This window comes from Cervus canadensis, chromosome 29 (assembly GCF_019320065.1).
Source record: "Cervus canadensis isolate Bull #8, Minnesota chromosome 29, ASM1932006v1, whole genome shotgun sequence".
Taxonomy (NCBI): domain Eukaryota; kingdom Metazoa; phylum Chordata; class Mammalia; order Artiodactyla; family Cervidae; genus Cervus; species Cervus canadensis.
In genome coordinates, this window is record NC_057414.1 from 47,519,417 (window position 1) to 47,542,556 (window position 23,140).

Genomic DNA, 23,140 nt, shown 5'->3' on the forward strand with positions numbered 1-23,140 from the left:
GTAGACAAAGCAACACAGAGACGCATACCCAGGCACAATCACACACGTGCACACACATGCCCACACAGCCATGCACATACACATCCTCTCGGACAAAGCCCCAAGAACATCCAGAACGGGTCTGGTGTCCCGCGTCGAGGAAACGGAGGCTTATGAGTTCCCTGAATTTGCAGGGGGCTCTGAGGTTGGCCCCTTGAGTTTCTGGGGGCAGAAGTCATGTGGACAGGGTTTGGAAGGAAGATGTCGTGTATACAAATTTATTCAGATGCATGTTCAGTCTCTGTGAATCTGTGTACATTCACTTTTTAAAAAAGAAATGGTTTCCATAAAAGGATATTTGGTAATCACCTCATCTTTAATACAATGTTTATATACAAAAACCCCATTTCAAACTACTTACTGTACAAGAGAAAGCAGAAGCATCAGATGGCATGATTTTAGCAAATAACAAAAAGCTATGACCCCCGCGGACGTCCCTCCTAATCGACAGCTGATGGAATGTCCGCGCTCACCAACCACATGTTCAAGACAAACAAGTTCGTGTTTTCGCCCCTCCCTTTGCTGGAACATTTCTCTTACGTTTCTCTGCGTGCTTGAGAAATTTCAGATCATCAGTTAGTATAATGGGGCTGCAAGTTGAGACCATTCCTATCAGCTTATGAGGTTTGTTTTTACAAGTTTTTTAAAATGAAAATTTCCAACAGTAACATTCCTGTAAGTAAAAATATAGAGAAGTGTTACCAAAATAGAAGCCTTTATTAATAAAAATCTTTGGTAGTAACAGTAGTTTAAATTCCTCTCAATGATATTTGGTTAGCTAATAAAATGAATGCCTTCCACCTTTGAGCTACAGAGAAAAAAACCCTTACATCCACTGTGGAACTGATTTAAAAAAAAAAAAAAACCAATAAATATGCTGAAGCTGCAAAGTACCCCTGGAAGCCTTAAGACGTCTCGAAACCCTGAAGCTGTCTGCAGAAACACCTCCGAGGTCAGAATCCCTCAGCGCTCATTCTTCTGTCACCCCGCGGGCCTTCCTGGTGGCTCAAACAGTAAAGAATCTGCCTGCAGTGCAGGAGACCCAGGTTCGAACCCCAGGTCGGGAAGATCCCCTGAAGAAGGGAATGGCAACCCACTCCAGTATTCTTGCCTGGAGAATTCCATGGACAGAGGAGCCTGGTGGGCTACTGTTCATGGGGTCTCAGAGTCAGACACCAACCGAGCAGCTATCGTTTTCTCTTTCGGTGTGGTGGGGGGAGGTGCACGGCTGACAGGGGGGACCCCAGAGGTGCCTGTCACTGCTCACGCAGAACACCCGCACCCTGCTAGTTCCCTAAGAGTCAATTCGGGGCCCCCGGGCTGTCTGAGTGACACAGCCAGGGCACCTCTCATTTTGAGCAGTGCCTCGGTGTCTGAACCTGTGGAAGGAAAAGGTGATGAAACAATCTCACTTTCTCCACCTAGAGACAGGTGACGTCGTATGGAACGGGCGTCAATATCGTTGATCCCTCATCCATTTCTCTGCTCTCAAATCTCTCGCCAGCTTTTGCCCCATGCCTTGGAATGCCACCTCACCTTTCTTATGGCATCAGGAGGGTTTAAAGAAGATGACTTTTGGGGGCTCACCTCCCAACTGCCAAGGAGACCCCAGACTCCAAGCATCGCATCCACAAAACACCTGCATCTGCTGCATGCCACCCTGCCCCAGCAATCATTTTGATTAACGCTGAACACTAAACAGAACAGGATTCCCTGCATAATGGTTTTGTGCAAAAACAAGAGAAAACAAAACAAAGTAGAAAAAGATGGAGAAACGCTGTCCTACTAGAAGGCGGTTTTCCAGGTTTGCCACAAACCCAGGAGCCGCCGGGCCAGGTGGGTGTGAGAAGCCGCCTGCCCGGGAAGGAGAGAGTGCCTGGCTGGGGCTGCCAGCGGCTACAGGGAGCCTCCGGGGAAGTCGGGGTCGGCCGGGGGCGGGGGCGGGGCGGCGGGGGCGGGGCTGTGGTTGTTGCAGGGCTCCGCCTTCTTCCGGTCCTTCTCCATCCACGTGTCCAGCAGCTGCTGCTTGCCCTGCTCCTCCCGCATGAACAGCTCCACCATGAGCACCTTCTCTTTGTGGATCTGCTGGCTGATGTCCTTGGGGATGTCGGGGATGACCCAGTCCACAAAGTCGCTCATGAACATGACCAGGTTCTGGAAGGAGAGTCGGTGTTGGGGGGCTGGGAAGGGCGACCCCGGAAACGCTTCCACCTCCCCCTGCGCCCCACCGGACACCACCTTGCCCCGCCCATCACCCCGGCCCTGTGACCTCAGATACACCTTGCAGCTACCCGGCCTTGGTCTCCCCGGAGGGCATAAATGAGACAGGAAGTAGGGCCTCTTAAACAGGAAAACCGTCTGCATGATTCTGAATCTCCAGGCTTAAGAAACGATCTGATTGGTTGTGCTTAGTCGCTCAGTCGTGTCCGACTCTTTTGCGACCCCATGGACTGTAGCCCGCCAGGCTCCTCTGTCCATGGGGATTCTCCAGGCAAGAATACTGGAGTGGGTTGCCATTTCCTCCTCCAGGGAATCTTCCTGACCCACGGGTTGAACCCAGGTCTCTGGCATTGTTGAACCCAGGTCTCTGGCATTGGGGGCGGATTCTTTACCAGCTGAGCTACCAGGGAATCGGTTACACATCACTAAATACAACAAGTGCTGAGGCTTCAAAGGAAAATAGTTAAAATGTAAAGAACACAAAACAAATGGAGCTTAAACCATCCCTGAGGACTCCGCAGGCCCTTCTGCCCTTTGTCAGGCCTCCCAGGATTGCCCTGAATCCATGCCAGCCGCCTCCCTGCTTACATTTCTGGTCTGAAGCCTGCAGACGAGTTGGCTTTCATAGACTGATGGAAATCTCTAGTTTTCAAACTTCCATCTGACCAGCACTTGTGAGCAGGTGTGGCTGTGTTAGTCGACTGGCCATAGAGGGTGCCGGTTCCCCCGTCCCCCATCATCTTTCTTGGTTGACGCTCTTAGCCGCCAGCTGTGGCCGCTGACACTCACAGCTGCCTGTCTGCAGGGAACCTCCCCCTCCCGTCTCCCTGTTCCCAGCCTGAAGCCAATGACAGGCTACGTGGGCAGACGAGAGGTACTCTCTGCATCAAGGTGGGCCCACTGTGTGGCAGGATTCACGCGCTGGCCCAGGTCCCCTTCCCACCCCCGCCCCACAACAAGGCCTTCCCTCAATAATCCGCTTGCACCAGAATCCTCGTCTCAGGCTCAGCTTCTGGGGAACTGGGCCCCAGACACTAGTCTGACTGCAGTGGGTTGTGGAAGGCTGGTGGTCGAGGCAGGGGGACCTGGGGGCTGGGGGTCCTGGCAGGGGCCACAATGTGTAGAAGGGGCAGGGCTGGGGCTTGACCCCAGTTTCTGGGATCCCAGGGCTTGGGGGACACACTGGAGGCAACCCCAGCACGACCTCCCCAGCTGGGATCTCAGTGCCGTGTGCACCGGCCGGCTTCCTGGCCTGGATCTTGGCCCCTGGGAATTGCTCAGGCCTCAGGGTTAGCTCCCCTCCCCAGAGACTGGGCCTGGCAGGGCTGGGTCCCCTGCCTGCTGGAGGTGGGGGCTGGTGTCAGCCAGGACCCTGCCAGCCCTGACTGCGGGGGCATCTTCTGCTGCACAGTGAGGGGGTTGCTAAGGGGCTCCCCTCTTGTCTCCTTCAATAAAGACGACTTGTGTTTAACTAGACCTGCCTCCTCCATCCTTCCGGTCCCTCCCGCCTTCCTTTAACTCAGGAGGGTATGGGACCTCTCCTCCTTGCCCAGGGCCTGTGGTCACCAGCACCACCTCACACCCCGGGGTGCCCAGGGTGAGTCCTCCAGCCTCCAAGCCCCCGACCCCGGCCAGTTCCTGCCGTCCTGACCCTTTTCTGGGCAAGAGCGCCTCCGTGGCACCTCAGCCCCCAGCACTTCCGGGAGCCGAGCGGGCCCTCGCACCTGGAAGACGATGACGAAGGCCAGCCGGGCGGCCAGGACAGCCCAGAAGTCCTTGGAGATGTCGTACTTGTGTTCCGACCACGGCGGCTCTCGGTAGTCCTTGTACCTGCAAAAGCGAGGTGGGTCTTCAGGAGGAGCTGGGGTCCGGCCCCGCTGCCAGGCTCGTGTCAGGAGAGCCTGGGCCGCCTGCAGGGCAGCCCCAGCCCCGCCAGCTCACACAGTGTGGGGGGCTTCTCCCCACACTGAAGGGGATCCTGGTGCCCATGTGGGCCAGGCAGGCCTGAGGGGGTGTCCCCATAAGCCCAGCTGGGGGCCCACAGAAGGGGGCTCTGGGACCATCTGGCTTGGGGGTCCCAAACTCTGAAGGCAGTGCAGCCCTGGTACCATAAAGAACTGCCCGCCCTGGAGACTCCAGTGGGTCACACAGAGGGCGTGGGGCCTTCTGGGTGGAAAGGGGTGGGGTCCCTAACCCGGAGCCTCTACCCAGCTCCCCCGGCGTCCACAGAACTACAGGCCGCGTGCTGTGAGATCCAGGGTGAAAACTGCTTCTCCAGGCTTTACCCTCTGTGGGGGAAACTGTTGCAAAAAACGAAACGTTCTTGCAAAGTAGCCCATGTATGAAGGTTAAACACACAGTTGGTGCGGTCAGGGCACCAGGAGACTGTCTCCAGGTCCATCCCGTCCCCTGCCACCCTGCCAGCCCCAGGGTCTGAAGGGCACCTCCCCCCAGATGTTACCTTCTTATCTCCGAGCACCACCGGCTCTTACCGCTTCTAGACCTGGCTCTTGATGCCCTGCTGGGCGACAGCACTCACTCCCAGGGTCCCCCAGGTCCCACCTCGGCCCCTTGTACGGCGGGAACATGGGGGCTTCCATGGCTCTAGTTCTGCCTTTTTCTCAGAGGTCCAGAGATGCCCGAGGTGGGGGCAGAGGAAGAAGGGGAACCCGGGGTTCTTTCCCCACCTAGGCCCCCCCAGCTGCTCCTAAATTTGGGGTGCCCGGCTTTAACAGGGCCGACCCTCTCTGTGTGGGAAGAGCTTCCCCAAGGCCACCTGAGGAAGCCCGGCCGGGGCGGTTTGCAGGTGCAGGGCCGTAGGTGCACTCTGCCCGTCACAAAAGCCGCGGCCCCGTCGGGGGGCCAGGAGAGGAGGCCCCGGCGCTGGGGATGTGGGCCTGGTACACCACGGACCTGGCTCCCGCCTCGCTGTGTGTCCCCGTGGCATCGCTCGACCCCTCTGGGCCTCGGCCTGGCGTTCCCTCACTGAGTCACGTCCCAGGAATTTCCTGAGCAGCGCTGCACACCAGGCCCCATTTCGGGGTTAGGGTTGGTGGGGGCACAGACAGGGGCCCTCATCCGTAGAGCTTTGTGTCTTCTGAGGCAACAGGACGGATGTCTCAGAGAGCCCGTGCAGCAGTAAGCTGCCAGCCCCAGAGATAGGATCGGGCAGGGAACGCTCACGCTGGTGCCAGCTGCTGGGCCGTGCAGAAGTTGTACAACCTGATCTGTGGGAACGAGCGGCCACTGCTCTCCCACCGTCAGCCCCCACACACCCATGCTCCGCCCTCTTCCTTCTGTGCTCAGGGCCAGCCGCACTAGGGTGCTGGGAAATGTGTTTGCGCTACCTGGCAAACTCCTACACATACCTCAAAGCCCATTTATAGACGTGTCCAGACGCCAAGCCCCATCACCTGCACCGACCTCTGTCAGAGACAATCTTACTGTTTTCCCGGCTCAGCTCCTGCACTCAGCCTGCAAGCTCCCCCCACGGGGGATGATCCTGCCCTCTCTGGAGCTGGCTGTGAGCATTCAAAGAGACCATGCTTGTTGCAAGGCAGGGATACACGGTAGCAGTGATCACAGCTCTCAGCTGCTTTGTTCACACCCGCGGCCGCAGGCTGGGCTGGGTGCTGCACCACCTGCAGCCGACTCCCCTGGGAGGTGGCCTGACGGGGAGCAGCCGGCAGCGTGGAACTGGCAGCACTCACAGGACTTAATCGTGGCCAGTGGACAGGTGGGCCTGACTAAAGCCAGAGTCCCAGGGAGCAGATAGGGCTGGCCCATGACCTTCCACCTCTGTGGGGGAAAGGTAGCAAGGGTCTCGCTTAAAAAGGGGGTGTTTGGGTGGCCCAGGAGCTAAGAGTCTGTGCTTCCAGTGCACGGGGCCTGGATTTGATCCTCGGTCAGGGAACTAGACTCCACAGGCTGCAACTCAGAGTCGGCATGTGGCAGGGAAGACTGAAGATCTCACGTGCCTCGACTAAGACCCGGCAGGGCCAAAAACACAAAAAACAACCCCCACAAAGCCCCCGGGGTCTTTGCCCCGTCTCCTCAGCCCTCCCGCTGTCCCCCTGCTGTGTGGCCAGGACTCCTGACCAACACTCGGATGGGGGGCTGCTTTGGAGGGCTTGGTGCCCGGGACCCCATTCTCGAAAACTGACGCTTACCCTGTAAACACCAACGTTGACCTTTTGAGGGGATTTATAATAAAATGACCACCTATCTCCCTGCCTTCTTTGTTCTGAATCATTCTTCTCTGAAATTCATTTTGAGTTAAATAGGTCAGCCTGAGCATGTTCTTGGCGTGGGGCATTCAAACAAAGCAAGAGAGGCGAGCGGGGGGCGGGGGGGGCCGGACTGGAAGCGCGGGGGTCTCTGGGGCCGGGGCCTGCCGACAATGGGGAGGAAGGGACCTTGAGCTGCTGCCCTTGACCCCCAGCTCTCCAGGCCGACCCTGCCCACGGCGGCCACACGGGAGTTGGAGCAGACCACCCGGCCTCTCCTTGATGTATCTGCTCACATCTGTGTGCCCTGAAATGTGCGGGGGGTGGGCCTCTCAGCAGCAGGCAGCGTGTCGTGCTGTGTATTTGCATGCCGTCTGCCCTCATTGGCAGGCCTGGCTCCAACTGACTCATGTTCACCGCTGTGCGGGTCCCAGAGCAAGTGCAGTCCCTGCCCTGACTTGAACACAGCACGCCCCGTGATCTAATGCCTGGGTGGGGGGTCACGGGGCGCAGGCGCTGGTCAAAGTCATCAGCCGCACCTACAGCGGGCGGGCCCGCTGGCCGGCTCCAGGGACCCCAGGTGTGCTGTTTCCCGTTGCTGGGGCCTGGTGGTTTTGTTTTTCTTCTGCAGCCACCAGCTACAGCTCGTTGCTGTTAGTACCCTGGATCCTGGCAGCCGCCTCCACATCCTGCTGCCAGGTCAAGGGTGTGAAGACAGACAGGTGGGCCTGACGGAGCTGGGTGCACAGTGAGAGTGGACAGGCGTGGAGCAAACAACGCCCTGCAGGAAGGGCCGGGCTCTGTCACTGCGGCTTTGTGACATGTGTCTTGGTCCCTGTGGTCTTCCTGTTCTGAATCCCGGGCAGTTTAGACGGTCAGCGGGTACTAACCGAGCTGCAGTCACACTGTCTGCACTCTGCCCCCTGCTCTCAGCCTCATCTCAGCCCGTGGCCCATCACACCACAGTCCTGTTTCCTGAGCCGGGATATGGGGCCCCTGCCCGATGCCTCGGTCTCACCGTCCACCATGCTGGGGCTTTACGCTCTACGCTCCAGAGCCCACCAGTGTCCACCACCCTGCCTTCACCCACATGCCCTCTCCCTGGAACACCCCCCATGTCCCCAGCCTTCCCCTAGGCTCCCAGCTACTATTACCCCTTTAACCGGATCTGTTTACGCTTCTGCTGCCCCCTGTACAAAGTCCCTGGACAGCAGGGATCATGTTGCCCGTTCCCGAGCCCCCAGACCCGAGCCCCCAGCCCCTAACCCTTCCAGGCTGGCGCATGGAAGATGCAGAGTGAATGGCCAGGCCTGGCTGTGCCCTCGCCCCCACCATCCACATCCCATCCCTGCCTCCGTCTCTCCCGGGGCACTCCCCGCCTGCTCTGAATGACTGTCTTGGGTATCTGTTGCTTTTGCCCACCCAGCATCCATGACCCCTTGTTTGAAAACCCCAGTTTTCCTCGAGATGCCCCCAAATATATGGCCACAACCCCACACCCTGGCACACAACCCAGACCTCACCAAAGAGAGACCCCACACTCTGGCAACAGTGGTTGGTTCAAGGGGGGGCCTGTGACCCAAGGCAGGTCAGTGAGACCCAATCCTAGGACTTTTGCTGACTAGTGGGAAAGAAATATTCTTCCCACCAGGACTTTGGAGTGGAGAGGACTGCTGGGGGATTCCCTTCTGCCTGCCAGAAGATGATGCCAACGTGCAGGAGGCATGTTGAAAGGCAGTGTCAGAATGGGGCTGGATGACAAGTGGCAGCCCCTGGATCCAGCCGTGCCTGAAGCTATCATGGACTTCTTAGTTAAAGGAAATGATAAATCACCTCCTACCTCCAACCGATGGTGAAGGGCAGGAAAGCTGCAATCCATGGGGTTGCAAAGAGTCACACACGACTGAGCGACAAACAACCTCCAACCCAGGAATCATTTTTTTTTCTTTCTCTGAAGCAAGACTGAGCTGTTCTGTGATTTGTCTGGAAAGAATTCTGGCTTGAATTGGGGTTTTTCCAGAAGCCCCCCAAATGGGGCTCTTTAAAGAGAGTTGCTGGGGATTTCCCTGGTAGGCTGGCAGCCTTAGCTCTGAGCTCCTAATGCCGGGGGCCTGGCTTTCATCCCTGGTCAGGGAACTAGGTCCAACATGCTGCAACTAAAACCTGGCTCAGCCAAATAAATATGTTAGAAAAAAAAAGAAAGAGAGCGTTGCTGGGTGGTACCTGCAGATCTGCACTTCGTAGCCCAGGTCCAGGGGGTCACTGGGGGCCGTGCCGTTCTGAAAGTCGCTGACATTGAAGGAAGAGAGGGTGTGGTTGACGAAGCCGTGCATGGTCCCCGTCTCGCTGTACATGTAGAGGTACACCAGGCGAGGGATGAAGTCGGACGTGAAGGAGATCACAAATGCCTGGCCAGGGAACGGAGAGGTCAGCGTGGCCCCCAGCGGGGAGGGTCACTGCCCCACCCGAACCTGGGCAGCGCTGCCCTGGGCCTGGCCAGTGACCCACATTGGCAAACGTGACCCCATGGCCCCAGCTCGCCAAGTGAACGAATGAAGGGTTGGGGGCACCCCCCGTCAGCCCCTCCAGCATCCCGAGGAGAGTGCTGGGAATGGGAACAGGGTGCCCCTGAACGAGGAGGCTGGGGGGCAACGCTGGCTGCCTCCTGCTGGCTGGGTGGCCCTGGGCAAGTGCCTGACCTCTCTGTGTCTGCATTTCCTCTTGTCAGACAGGGTTAACTGCACCCATGGGAGGTGTCTCTCCTTCCTGGCTTGTTTGAAAGGGAATGAGGCAGGGAGGGAAGGTGCCTTGTAGACTCTAAAGTCCAGACCCAGCTCCCCCATGCTGGGGCAGTCCCCGGGGCAGCGTGGTGTGATGCCAGTGTCGGAGCAGGGACCCGAAGGCCTGAAGCCCAGCTCTGCCTCTCGCTGGCCGGGTGACCCTGGGCAAGTGGCCTGACCTCTGTGCGCCTCAGCTGTGTCATCCGCAAGATGGGGCACTACCCCTGCCTACAGAGACCATGCGTGCATGGCCGGGCGGTCTGCAGAGAGGCCTTCGCGGGGCCTGCAACGCTCAGGATGCTGCTGTCTCTGTTATCGTGGCAGCCGTCTGTTCTCACGAGATGCCCCGCTTGTTCCCAGCTGCTCTGGTCACAGCACCCCATGCTTACCCTGCACACAGAGGGACTGTACCTCCTTAAAACGTGGCCCCCGGCTCAGCCTGGATGGGTGGACGAGCTCTGCCCACAGCCTCCCTTTATGGACGGGTTTCAAAGCCTTGAGCCGGCAGGAGTGGGTGGCTGATGGGGGTGGCCTGCCCGCAGGGACAGCAGGTCCCAGGGATCTGTCTGGGCTGAGCGTCACTTCCTGTGCTATGGGGACCGAGCCAGCCCCATGACTGACCATCTGCTCCGGGGGGTTGTCTGCCTGCCCCGCCCCAAGATACAAGGTGGTAGCTTCTGCGGGGCTCAGGCTCGGCCGGTGGGTTGGAGGGGTGAGGGCCACAGGACTGCAGACACTTTGAGGTTCTCATACTTGGGGTTCATGTGTCATGAAGGTGAGGAGCAGATGTGGGGGCAGAGAGGGCCATGGTGGGGTGCTGTTCCCAGCAGGCTCATACGCGCACAGGTGTATGTGTGTGTGTGTGTGTGTGTGTGTATGTATTTGGCTAGCAGGCTCCTCTTCTCTCCATGTTTCATTTCCCAAACCTTTTTTAAAGAGCAGGTGTGAGCTTCCCATAAAGGAGAGAAAATTAACTGGTTTAAAGGGCAGAAGAGCTGCTGACGACTCTCTCTGGGTCTCCCTCTGCCCTGCCGGCCTCTATCTCCTTCTCTCAGGACTCCGGGGAGAAAGGGGACTTAGGGGCCAAGGTGGGCGCAGCGGAGGGTATTGCCCAGGGTTGTGGAGAACGGCTGAAGAGCTGTGTCATTCCCGCCCGGAACTCGCCCCACTCCTCAGCAGAGCCAGGAGGCACTCCCTCAGCGGGGCTGCCCAAGACTGCAGGCGGAGACCAGCTTCCCAGAAGGGGCCCCGTCTGCGTGGCGGCTCAGCCAGTTGAGGTCCCTACGTCACTTACGTTGATGATGACGGCAAGCTTCCCGACGCCTCTGAGGATATTGTACCAGATTCCTGGGAGAAGGGCAAAGAAGCACAGGTTCAAGACCCTCTTTGCTGGGGCTCTCAGTAACCTGGGCAGGCCGGCGGCAGTTGCTGGGGCTCTCAGTAACCTGGGCAGGCCGGCGGCAGTTGCTGGGGCTCTCAGTAACCTGGGCAGGCGGGCGGCAGCCTGGCCTTGGCAGGGCCGGTTTGGCCCTCCTGTGGGGCAGGTCAGACTGGTGGTGCTAGGAGTTGTCTGGGGAGGGCCCGGGGTAGCCTGGTGAACGGCAGAGCCCATGGCTTGAAGGGCTCATCGACTGCTGGAAGCCAACTAGATTAGCAGAGGGATGCTTGGAAGCACCTGGTTCCTGGTTCTAAGCAATCTGCCATGAAGCTGTGTAAACTACTGACTGGTTTTTCTAGAGAGACGAAGATTCAATCTAGATGTAGCTTCCCCTCCCCAAAGAGCCCATGCAGCAGTAATTAGAGATGGAATCCACAAAATTTGGTGTCCAGAAGCTTTTACATAGCTCTAGTGCTAGGAGTGCCTGCTCTTTGGAAGGACAGCTGTGACAAACCTAGACAGTGTGTTAAAAAGCAGAGACACTACTTTGCCAACAAAGGTCCATATAGTCAAAGCTATGCTATTTCCAGTAAACGTGTATGGTTTGGGAGAGTTGGACCATAAAGAAGGTTGAGTGCTGAAGAACTGATGCTTTTGAACTGCGATGCTGGAGAAGACTCTCAAACCAGTTAATCCTGAAGGAAATCAACCCTGAATATTCATTGGAAGGACTGATGCTGAAGCTGAAGCTCCAATACTTTGACTACCTGATTCGAAGAACTGACTCACTAGAAAAGACCCTGATGCTGGGCAAGATTGAAGGCAAAAGGAGAAGGGGGTGACAGAGGATGAGATGGTTAGATGGCATCGCTGACTCAATGGACGTGAGTTTGAGCAAGCTCTGAGAGATGGTGAAGGACAGGGAAGCCTGGCGTGCTGCAGTCAGTGGGGCTACAGTGTCGGAGATGACTGAGCAACTGAACAACCACAGTGATGTTAAAACCACACTCAGGGAGAGGCCAGATGCAGAGCCAGGGTCAGGAGCAGAGCCGGGGCTCCTAGCTAGTGAGGCCAGGAGCACAGCTTCAGTGAGGTACAAACCATCTCCATCTAGACCCCACCTTGGTCCATCACCAGAAGAAGCAGGGCTGTACCTAATCACAGGGGAATGTGGATGACCACACAGCACTTGGAGCATCTCCAGCTGCCCCGCTGGCCTCGCTCCCAGCAGAGACAAGAACCAGGAGGCCCAGGAAGGAAGCCTGAGGGCCCAGGGTTGGCCCCGCTCCTTAGGGCCCCAAGGCTGTGGCTCCTGGAAAGGGGCCCAGCATCCCTGGCCACCACTGTCCCCACCCTGACGGCGTCTTATCAGGTCAGGAACACATCATCACAGACTTGGGGCTGAAACTCTGTCCCACTCACCCTCTCCCCCTGCCTGGAGCCAGATCTGAGACGGTGACAACAGAAAGGGCTGGTGGGGACAGTGGCAGGGTGGGGCATCTTCACCCAGGACCCATAAGGCTGTGCACGGGTGTTCCTGCTCTTGCAGTGAGTGCCCGTTTGTGGGGTGCAGGCTGATGGTCAGCAGAGACTGCAGGATTCAGGCCCATGTGCCCCAGAGTTGGGAAACCACCGGCTCAGACCCAGCCCCTGAGGGCAGGTGTGAGGGCAGCTTCCCAGTCCCGGCCAGGGACCACTCCATGAGGGCAAGCATTTCCAGTGCCCCAAATATGGACCTTTGTTGGCAAAGCAATGTCTCTGCTTTTTAATATGCTGTCTAGGTTTGTCTGGGAGAGTTTCCAAACTTTTCCAGAGCTTGCACAAACTCACGTCCATTAAACTGGTGATGCCACCCAATCATCTCATCCTCTGTTGCCCCCTTCTCCTCCTGTCCCCAATCTTTCCCAGCATCAGGGTCTTTCTCCAATGAGTCGGCTCTTCACATCAGGTGGCCAAAGTACGGGAGCTTCAGCTTCAGCGCTGGGGAAGTGTTTGCTGAGTGACTATACGAGCGTAGAAAGTCCTCCCAACCAGACTCTTGGAGCAGAGGTTGCCCAAGCAGAGGTTGCCACATCCAGGGGCTGCAGGGGAGTTTCATCAATCTTGCCGGCTACTTAAAAAATGCTGTTGCTGTTGTTTACTCCTTTAGTTATGTCCGACTTTTTGTGACCCCACGGACTGTAGCCCACCAGGCTCCTCTGTCCGTGGGATTGTCCAGGCAAGAACACTGGAGTAGGTTGCTATTTCCTCCTCCAGGGGATCTTCCTGACCCGGGGATAGTAGCTACGTCTCCTGCATTGGCAGGAGGGTTTTTTACCACTGAGCCAGTGGGGAAGCCCCACAATGTCAATGGGTGTATACAAATCGGGATGATGTGTTTTTAAAAAAATTTAGACTAGCTGCTTCTGCAAGAGCCTCAGCTCCCAGCTGGCATCTCCGCGACAACAGCTGGAGGCGGCTGGCAGTGGCGTCCCCTTCAGGCCACACCATGCACTGCAGCTCTCTCTCTACCAGGCCAAGTCCCTTGATCGCAAGTGGCTTCAAGAAACACATTTATCCAAACCCAGACCCTACTAAAGCGTGGAGAAGAAAACCCTCCAAGGGCTGGGTGTTTCTAGGGAACCAAGAACAGGCACTCTTGTCCACTCATTCATGGGGTCCCACACAATCTGAGCTTGAGAACTCCGGGTGGGGGTGCTGGAGTGCTGGCCAGTCCGCCAAGTTGAGGCCTCTGGGCAGGGAGCTCCCTTGGGAGGTGGCTCCTGAGCCCAGCAGGAGGAAACGAGTCTGTCAATGATCTGAGAGAGGTGACAGCAGGAAATGGGGATGGCGCAGGGGAGATGACTGGGCCAGAGAGAGCGCTGCATGGCGGGGGACTGAGGCTGTCCGACACGTCCTGCGGTGTCTCTATGCCCAGGCCGATGGTTCTCTGTGTGACCCCCACCACCCCCACCCCAGAACCCCGGGCTCCAGGACGCCGATCCCAGCCCACGGGATTGGCCTCTGCTGGAGTCTCGACCCACTGGATTATTCGAACACACGCCGCATGATGAGAACCACTGTCCTGACGACCTCTAGTTAAGTGCGAGGGGCTGATGCTGCCTGGGGCGAATCTCAGCCTCCTTCTGACATCTTGCAGGGCTCCACCTCATTTCACCCGTCTCCTTCTTCAATGCCGAGCCTGGTTTGGAAGAACAGTCTAGGGAGGTATTTGGACGTGCCAGCCAGCTTGCAGCTCCCAGGGGCTGAATGCAGGAAGGGTTTCTCACCCGGGAGGCTCTGAAGAGGGAGCCCAAGGGCAGGAAGATGCCGGCCCTGGGTGAAAGGTCAGGCCTGGGAGGCTGGAGCCAGCGCCCACATGTGCAGGGGCTGGGTCCCCTCGGCCACTGCGCCTCCCTCTCCGTGGCTGAGCGGAGCGGTGACGGCACTGGTGCTTCCTCCACACACTCCAGGCCCTCTGGGTGCAGTCACGGGGGCCGCGGGGGCCCCTGTCCCTTCAGGGCCCCACATGGATCACAGGAGGAACACAAAAGCCTCTTCAAGGAAAGGTTACGGTGGAGGAGCCCATAAACAAACCCAGATTATGCTTCGACCAACGGGGCAGGAAGCAGGAAGTCAGCAGGTGATCCGTAAGCAGAGTCGCGGAGCCGTGAGCAGAGACCCCGAGGACGTGCTCCAAGCCCTGCTGGTGCTGGAACAACACCAGGGCCAGGGACGGCTTGGGGGGGGCGCATCCTGGGACTCGCTTCCATCCTGGGGGGCTGCAGGGTTTAGGGTGCTGCTGTGGGGTGTGGCCACGGCTCTGCCAGGCACAGGATGCCAAAGCAAACAGTGGCCGCTGTGGGCTTGCCTGGGACCTCCGGGTGCCTGAGAATTGGGCCTTTGTAAGGAGCAAATGGTAGGAGTGGCGCTTTTTCTTCACAGCCACTGGGCACGGGCTCAGAATTCCCAAGGACCGTGCAGGGAGTGCCTGCAGGCTGCCATGTCCGCCCCGTCCACGCCACAGGTGTGCCCTCACGGAAATGTGCCAGGAGGGGCCGAGGGCTTGAGCTAATCTGGTCCAGCTCGGCTCTGCTCAGCACCTGGCCTCAGCCTCCCCATCTGGAAAGTGGGACCGAGGATTCACCCCAGCGTCCTCACCAGGCTCCTTGGGGACACAACAGCAAAAAGCCCCAGAGAAAGTCCAACATCAGACACGGCTCCCTGGGCCATCCTCAGAGCAGGCCATGGGGCGCTTCAGAGAGCCCTGGCTTCACATCACCTCGATCTCGAGGTTGTTGTTCAGTCGATCTTTTGTGTCCGACTCTTTTCGACCCCATGGACTGCAGTCCATCTCCCGGGGTTTGCTCAAACTCATGCCCACTGAATCGGTGATGCCATCCAACCATCTCGTCCTCTGTCGTTGGGGGATCCGCAGATCTGGCCAGTGGCCCAGAGTGGTGCCAGGCCTGTGACTGGATGGCCCAGGAGGGAAGAACCGCTCTCACAAGAGAAACTTCACCTTTCAGTGAGAAGCCGGCACGTCGCCTCACAGTCCACAGAGGTAAGAACGTCTACCCTCCAACCCTGCACGGAAGCGTGAGCTGGGCTCTGACCCAGCACAGTGGCAAGCCCACTGCTCTGGATGGCTCTTACCCGGCCCCGTGGCCCTCAGAGTCGAGGTGTGTGGTGCAGAGGCTCACTCTGGAGCCACAGGCAAGGCAGCATCAGGGACCCTGGGAGCCAGAGAATTCACATCCTTTTACATCCTTCAAAACCACAAAGTCTGGTGGAAAAGGCATCTCTTGGCTGAGTCTTTACTGGTTGTCTGGGTCGCCCGGACAGGAAGGAGACTTAAGTGTCAAAACACAGGGCAATGACCTCTGTAGGGGAGCTGAGCTCAGACGTCCCTCCTGGTGGAACAGCAAGTGTTCCTGGACCCTCTTAAGCTTGGGCCCGGCAGGTCAGACACCATGGATGCCAAGGCACAAACGTGAACCAGGTGAAATCACCGATATCTGAGCATGTTTAAATGGTGAAAACGGCCATTTCATCCAGTACAACCTGAGAAGGTGCACTGTGTGAAGCAGGATTCCAGGCATCTAGGGGGCTGATGGTGGAGAATTGGTAGGCCTGGCATTATTGGTCGGTGGGGGCCACACCACAGGATGGAGCACCGGCCAAGGAGTCCCTGGCCTGGGATGCGATGACCTAACGCCAAAGGCAGGAGAAGCTTTTGGAAGGAGTGATGACGGCCCTGCATGTTTGCAGGGTTATGTTTGGGCTAAACAGTCAAGAGTCTGCCTGCCATGCAGGAGGCCTGAGTTCAATCCCTGGGGTGGGAAGATCTCCTGGAGAAGGGAATGGCAACCCATTCCAGTATTCTTGCCTGGAGAATTCCATGAACAGAGTAGCCTGGTGGGCTACAGTCCATGGGGTTGCAAAAAGTTGGACACAACTGAGCAACTAACACAAAGGTCCAACCCAAATATCTGTCTGTCTGGTGTGCACCTTTAATTTGGTGGAATGACCGATGACACCCCTGACACGCAGTTCTATCTTGTTTGGGAGCCAGCACAGAAGTGGCACAGGTGCTGTTCTAACTAAAATTGTATTCAATAGGAAATAAAAAGAATACATTTTGTAATTTCCCATCTCATTTCAAGATAAAGTTCCAATAAAGACTTTTTGTTTTCACCCTGAAAATTGAATCTCGGTTTAAGTTGATTCTCTTTAAGATAAGATGGGCATTGTCCTTGCTGACGAGGGCTGGCTCTGGCCGAGGCATGTGTGGGTCTCTGAGCCCTGCCCACTAGATCCCCCCACTCCTGGACAGATGGGTACCCACGTCTGCTTACATGCCTTTGGTGACAGGGAGCTCACCACTGCACAAGGAAGCTGGCTCCATTTTTGAGGTCCCTGACTATTTGAAAGTTATTCCTGATGTTCAGTGTACAGTCCCACAACCCACAGTGCCTTAGTGACTTGGGGTTAGAAGGCCCAGGCTGCTCTTGATCCTGACCGGCCAGGCAGGTTACACAATGCTCTTCCTTCATCAGGAGAAGGGGGGCTCCCTCCTTTATCTTTTCTGTGAATGTTAAATGACTACATGATACACTGTGTAGGAAGACACTTGCTGGGCAGCTAACACTGTCTTTCCCCGTGGTCTGGCTCTGTGCTCTGGGCCCACACAGACATTTGGGGTGGGGCAGGGGTGCTGGGGACCAACAGAGAAAATGCATCTCATGGACCTGCCAGAGCAGCAGGCTAGGGAGACACCTAGTCATCTGAGACCTGAGCTCTTCTCTAACGTTCTCTGTGGCCCACATATCTCAGGAGTTGGGGGGTCGGGGCTCCCTAACGTTCTCTGTGGCCTGCACATCTCAGGAGCTGGGGGGTCGGGTGGGGCACACGCATCCCGCCACCCCTGCCTCGTGTCTGAGTCTCCCTCCAGGGCAGGTGCAGTGAGGAGTCGGGGCCCCACCTGGCCAGCTCTGCCTCTGGCTTCTGGGAAGTGGGATCCTCTCCCCAAACCCAGGGTCTCCACTCCCAGGGCCCAGACACTCACCGATGTCCTTGGCTCTGACGGCCACCGGCCTTCGGAGTTCAGTGACAAACTTCTTGGCGTCCAGGCGGATCTCAATGATGTTGTTCAGGAGCGCGAAGAGTGGGGCCAGCGGGAAGGATGCGACAAACAGGGTGACGAAGCCGAACTGGATGACTGCAGAGAGGGGCGGCGGTCAGCACGTGTGGCCCCTGGCCCAGGGCGGCGGGACCCTTGCCCTGGGCCAGACGGCGCCCTGCCTCCCGTGTGTGAGAGGGGATCTTGAGACAGGCCCCACAGCCCTGGGTGACCCCAGGCCAGGAGTCGGGTTCTGAACCTTCACATTGAGTCTTGAATAATGTGTGTGTACTCACTTATAGTCTGATCATGAAAAAATTTACCAGTGATGGGGAAAGGGTGCCTGTGAGCACAAAGGCCCAGACTCAGTCACTCTGTGTCCGGGCAGGGAAGGGGCCCTAATGCCTCCTAGGACCCGGCGGGGGGGTTGTGCCAGCATCAGTGTGCCTCCAACAGCCTGCGGCGTCCACTCCATCAGGCCTCGGGGAGCCAGCGGGGAACCACCGTCCGCTGTCCCGGACAATCTCGCCCCTCTGCCTCATTCCCTCTATCTTTCTCGTCATCTTCATCATCGACCAGCCGACTCCGGGGCACCTTCGGCCTCTGAGGTTCTAGCCCACAGAGGCCCAGTGCCCGGGAAGGTCAGGGAAAGGTTGCTGAACGGAAGCAAGTGGGGGAAGTGGGTTCAGGGATTGTACAGCCAGATGCTGTCCAAGGGCGCTTGGTGCCAGGCGGTAAACAAGGAAGCCGGCCGAATGTCACCCGGGCCGGCAGGCTGAGTGTGGCCATTGTTAGCGGGTGGGCGGGTGGGGCTCGGGGTGAGCCTTCATCCCGGCGTGGGGTTGCTGGCCCCTTGCGCCCCACAGGGGCTCTGTGGGGTGCTTCTGGGGGCGGTGGTCTTGTCTGAAGGCTCTGCAGATGGAGGAGGTGATGGAGGCCCCCCGGGGGGCCAGGGGCCGCTCAGCCCTGAGGCTGCAGGTTCTCTGACTCCAGAGTGACACTGCCTCATCTTAGACAGACAGGCTGGGGGAGGGCCATGGAGGTGCGGGTGGGGCGGGGGAGAGGGCCGGTCCTGCCCAGCAGGGACTTGACTTCCTTCCGCTCCATCCCAGTTGAGTCAGCCTGGAGGCGGAGACCAGCGGGCATGGGGTGGGCTGCTCCCTGGTGGGCAGCAGGGGGCTGTCCCAGGAATTTCATTTCACCAAACCCCAGAGGACTCTGAACTCTCCAGCCACCAGGAAAATGGAAATCTGGGGAAACGATGGAGCGGGGTCTTCCAGTTGATCACAGGCTGCAGTTCTCGGTGTCTATCTCCCACAGGGTCAGGTGGCCGGCAGTGGAGACCCTCCTCCAAGACCCCAGGATGAGTGTCAACAGGCAGGCAGGGGGCAGGACTGGGTGGTGGGGGGGCGCCTGCAGGGCAGGGAGCTGCCCGCCTGCCTCTGGTTCAGCCTGGAGTTGATTCTGGGAAAAAACGGGGGACTCCACGGGACCTCACGTGGTCTCCTTGTTGGGAGTCTCAGGGCTGTTTCTGCACTGTCATCTGAGAAGCTGGGAGTGACTGACTGCCCCCGGGGCTAGAGCAGGTACTGTTAAACGGAACCACTCCTGCGCTCCAAGGCCACCCGGCCCGAACCACCTCACCCTGCAGAGCAGTCCTTGGCTGGTTTGCCCAGGTGCCTGTTAAAATGCAGTCCTGGGTTCCACCCCAACAGACCGGGAATGGGCCCCGGGAACCCGCATTTGAGCTAAGCTATCCATGGTGGTCAGGGGACACGACACTTGGGACCCCTCCACGTGCGTCTCCGCCTTCACTTGTCCATTCACTCTGAACACCCACTGAATACCTGGACCTGTTCTAGGAGCAGGGGGTACAGCAGTGAAGAGGAAAAAAAATCCCAAAGGCCGGCTTTCATAGAGCTTCAAGTCTACAGGAGAGACAGATGGAGGGGCAGTGAGAGAGTGCCGGGGAATAAAATGTCAGCTGTGGGGAGAGGCAGAGAGCAGGGCCTGGGCTGCCCCGTCACACACTGGGGAGATCCCTCTGGTGGGGGACGTTCTGAGCAGAGCCTTGGAGGAAAGGAGTGAAGCACCAGGGGAGCGAATTCCAGGCAGGCCACAGCTGGTGCAAAGGCCCTGAGGTAGGCGCGACTTCTATGCATTTAGGTAATAGGAAAGAGAGGGCTTCCCTGGTGGCTCAGCAGTAGAGAACCGCCTGCAATGCAGGAAACATGGATTCAAACCCTGGGTCGGAAAGATCCCCTGGAGAAGGAAATGACAACCCACTCCAGTATTCTTGCCTGGGAAATCCTACGGACAGAGGAGCCTGGTGGGCTATAATCCACGAGCTCACAAAGAGTTGGACACAACTGAGCGACTGAACTGCAGAAGGCCAGGGTAGCCCGCGTGGGGGGTGGAGGGAGGTGGTGTCCGGAGGCTCCAAGCGGCTGCCGTGTAACCACGTCTGGCAGGCTGTCTCTCTCTCTCGCCCCAGCCCCGGGATTCATGGCCCACCCTGGGCACTGCCCGCCCAGAGACACAGCTGCGGCTGACAGGGCTCAGTCCTGGGGTGTCGCTCGGAGCCCTGGGCAGCCGCTGGCCCGCCCCGCCCCGCCCCGGGGCCCCCGTCACTCACTCATCTCCATGTACTCCGGGGTGAGGCCCGCGAAGGGCTCCAGCGTGTAGTCCACCTCGTACCGCTGCTTCTTCTTCACGTGCTCGTCGTGGTCCGCGGGGCTCTGGCGCTTCAGCCTCAGATATCGGATGAACTTCTTCATTTTCCTGGAGGATGCATGATGTCGCCCAGGTTAGGCTTCCAGGAAGGTGGGCTTGGGGGTGTGACCCCTCCAGGTTGTTTTAAAGCCTGAACTGACGTGTCTGTGATGACCGCTCTGCTGATGGGCTAGCTCCTTTGCCCTCTCCCCCAGGGGCACGCAGGGGGCAAGCCTCACAGCTTCATTTGTGACATGAGGTGGTGGTACCCAGACTTTTTGGCACCACGGACCGATTTTGTGGAAGACGATTTTTCCTTGGACTGGAGGGGGGGTCATGATTTCTGGATGATTCAAGAGCATTTTATTTATTGTGCACTTTACTTCTAACCTTAGCTGCTGCTGATCTGACAGGGGGTGCCAGTCCCCGGTCCCAAGGTTGGGGACCCCTGACATAAGGAAACAGAGGCTGGGGAGGGCCCCAAGGTGTCAGGGGTCTGGATGGGCCCGAGCAGACTTGGGTGCATTGGACCACAGGGGCCAGCACTTGGATTTGGGGGCACTTATCTATATCCTTTTCCGATGAGTCGAAAAAGACACTGACGCTGGGAAAGATTAAGGGCTGGAGGAGAAGGGGACGACAGAGGACGAGATGGTTGGATGGCATCACCGACTCAATGGCTGTGAGTTTGAGCAATCTCCAGGAGATGGTAAAGGATGGGGAAGCCCTGCGTGCTGCAGTCCATGGGGTCACAAAGAGTCAGACAGGACTGAGCGACTGAACAAAAACAGTTTGTATCCTGCATCCTCGGCCACTGGGAGAGGAGGCATCAGCTGGCCTCGCCCCTTCCCTCGTCCACCAGGCAGTTGTTCCTGCCCATCTTCCTCGTGTCCTCGCCACCTCCCTGTTTCTGGTGCCCCCGCCCTGGTCCAGGCCCCGCGTCACCTGCTGCCCAGACCACCGGGAGGCCTGCCCCCGCCCCCATGCTCGCTGAGACCTGAGGCCGGAAGCTACTCACGGGATGCCGATCTCAAACAGATTGTTCTGGATCAGCTGCTTCCCCAGCATGATGATGCTGAGCTGGATGCAGAGCTCCATCAGGCAGCCCCCCGGGGCGCACTGCAAGAGAGGGTCACATCAGCCCCCGCCCCGCCTAGCTCCCTGCGAGGGGAGGCTGGCTCTCGTACCGAGGGCTGAGTTGTGTCCTCCATATCCCGGCCCCTGGAACCTCACAGTGGGACCTCATTTGTTAGCAGGGTCTTTGCAGACGTGACCGAGTGAAGATGCAGTCATGATGGTGGAGGGTGGGCCCTGCTCCTGTGGCTGGTGTCCTTTGAAGAAGAGAAAACGCACAGGTGCACGGGAGTGGGGGGAGGAGGCCCCCTGAGGATGGTGGCAGAGACTGGAGAGGCACATCTGTCAGCAGGGGACATCAAGGATGGTCAGTGGCAGAGAGAGCTGGGAGAGGCCTGGAGGAACCCTCCCTAGAACCTTCGGAAGGAGCACAGCCCTGCTGACACTGTGATTTTGGACTTCTGGCCTCCAGAACTATCAGAGCTTAAAACTGCTGCCTTAAGCGACCTGGTCTATGGTGTCTTGTTACAGTGGCCCCTGGGGTTAGTTCAACCTGACCAACAGGCTGTCGGGGCTGGAACCAGACCTGGAGACAGAGCCCATCGGCAGGGCTGGGCAGCGGTCTTGCAGGCTGGGGCCCGTGCAGCTGGGAAGCTGCACGGTGAGGCAGCTGGCCACTCCTGTTAGGCCTAATGCCTTGTTCCCTGTGGGCTTGTACCGCCATAGGCTGGTGGGGGCAGGAAGCATGAGCAGGCGACAGAAGCTTAACTTGTCCAAGTGGTGGGAACTGAGGGGATACTGGGTGACACTCCACGGCACAGCTGACCCTCTCTGAGTCCTGGGCCAAACTTCATATACCAAAAATTGCCAAAAAATTTATCTGGAAGAGCCATCATCTCATTAAAAAAATAAAGATGCTCTATGCTTTATTCTATTTCATGAAGACATTTCCCCCAACTTCTCCAACAGTTAGAGAGCTTGACAGGGTGTCATCCTACGTAAAGGACCTGTCAGGTAGTCGGGGAGCACTTGGAGAGCTTTTTGCAAATATCCGCTACTGTGGATGAGGCCTTGGGATGTTCGGGGCCAGCACTCAGCTGGCTGAAGCTCTAGACTTCACCTCAGGCAGCCAGATCACCCAGTACCTAATCCTCTCCACCCTGTTTCACATGATCTTATCAGGAAGACCTGGCCCTTTCTTTCTCAATAAAATGAACTATTCTGGGAAACAGAAAAGCCAATTAGTTTCCATGAAACCTGAACTGCTGATGGGCCCTGAAGTGTGGCTTGGTCTGATGGAGCCAGTGGAACAAGTCTGGGGGCCAGGACTCAGACGCACGAACTAGACCCACAGTGGCTGGGACCGTTAAGTGGGAACCAAAGATGACCCGCACTGTGTTTGGTGGGGCGAGAGATGAGCGTTTCAATGTTGAAGTAGAAGAATTGTAATTGAGTTTTTATTTTTTCTCACTAGTTCACTTTAACCAAAGAGAAAAACATTCAAAGTCTTACAGAAAAAGAAGAATAAAAAAATAGGTGTAATTTTTTTGGTTTCCATGACCCTGAAGAGAGATTCTCCTTTTAAGCTGACGCTATATGGACATGCCATGGAAGACCGAAGCCCACCCCAGCAGCTGGATAAGAGAGCAGGGGCCTTGTGGGCTGAGAACTGAGGTGTGCTGTGTGAACCGAGGTGGGGAAGCAGAGTGGGACCTACCTCCTCCATCCGGAAAGATCGGAAAATGTACACGTAGTCGCCCGGGCGTCCAACAAACCTGCAATCGTGGGGGTCAGTTAGAGTGGGGCGAGCAGGCTCTGGGAGACCCCAAAGGTGGGAGCTGGGTTGTGTCGTGGGTCCCCAAGTCAGGGCGCTAGAGTCCACAGGCTTTCCCCCTGCCAGCTTCATCTAAGAACCGACCACAGTGGCTGTCTTTGGGTCAAATGTTCATGTGATTCCTAAGCCCGCAGGTGGGTAAGAAGACGTGGCTTCAACAGAAAACCAAGAGGCCGAAGGGCAGATGGAGGGAAGGGAGCCCAGGAGGGGAGAAGGCAAAGGGACCTGAGCACAGATGGTGTCATGCCCACCACAGCAGGGTCACGGAGCGATGCT

At 57.7% G+C, this 23,140-nt stretch overlaps 1 protein-coding gene across 9 annotated transcripts in view; it reads right to left on the reverse strand.

Annotated features, from left to right (window-relative positions):
- Positions 1 to 241: 241 nt before the first annotated feature.
- The window catches only part of ANO1 (anoctamin 1), a 169,287-nt gene continuing 146,388 nt past the window's right edge, over positions 242 to 23,140 (reverse strand). For all 9 annotated transcript variants that reach the window (XM_043451829.1, XM_043451828.1, XM_043451830.1 and 6 more), the window contains 8 exons: positions 22,748 to 22,805; positions 20,975 to 21,075; positions 19,880 to 20,025; positions 17,191 to 17,343; positions 10,560 to 10,612; positions 8,709 to 8,893; positions 3,984 to 4,089; positions 242 to 2,193 (listed from right to left, as the gene is read on the reverse strand). In XM_043451829.1, coding sequence (XP_043307764.1) covers positions 1,936 to 2,193; positions 3,984 to 4,089; positions 8,709 to 8,893; positions 10,560 to 10,612; positions 17,191 to 17,343; positions 19,880 to 20,025; positions 20,975 to 21,075; positions 22,748 to 22,805 — 1,060 coding nt within the window. In that variant the 3' untranslated portion in view covers positions 242 to 1,935. The remainder of the gene's footprint in view (positions 2,194 to 3,983; positions 4,090 to 8,708; positions 8,894 to 10,559; positions 10,613 to 17,190; positions 17,344 to 19,879; positions 20,026 to 20,974; positions 21,076 to 22,747; positions 22,806 to 23,140) is intronic.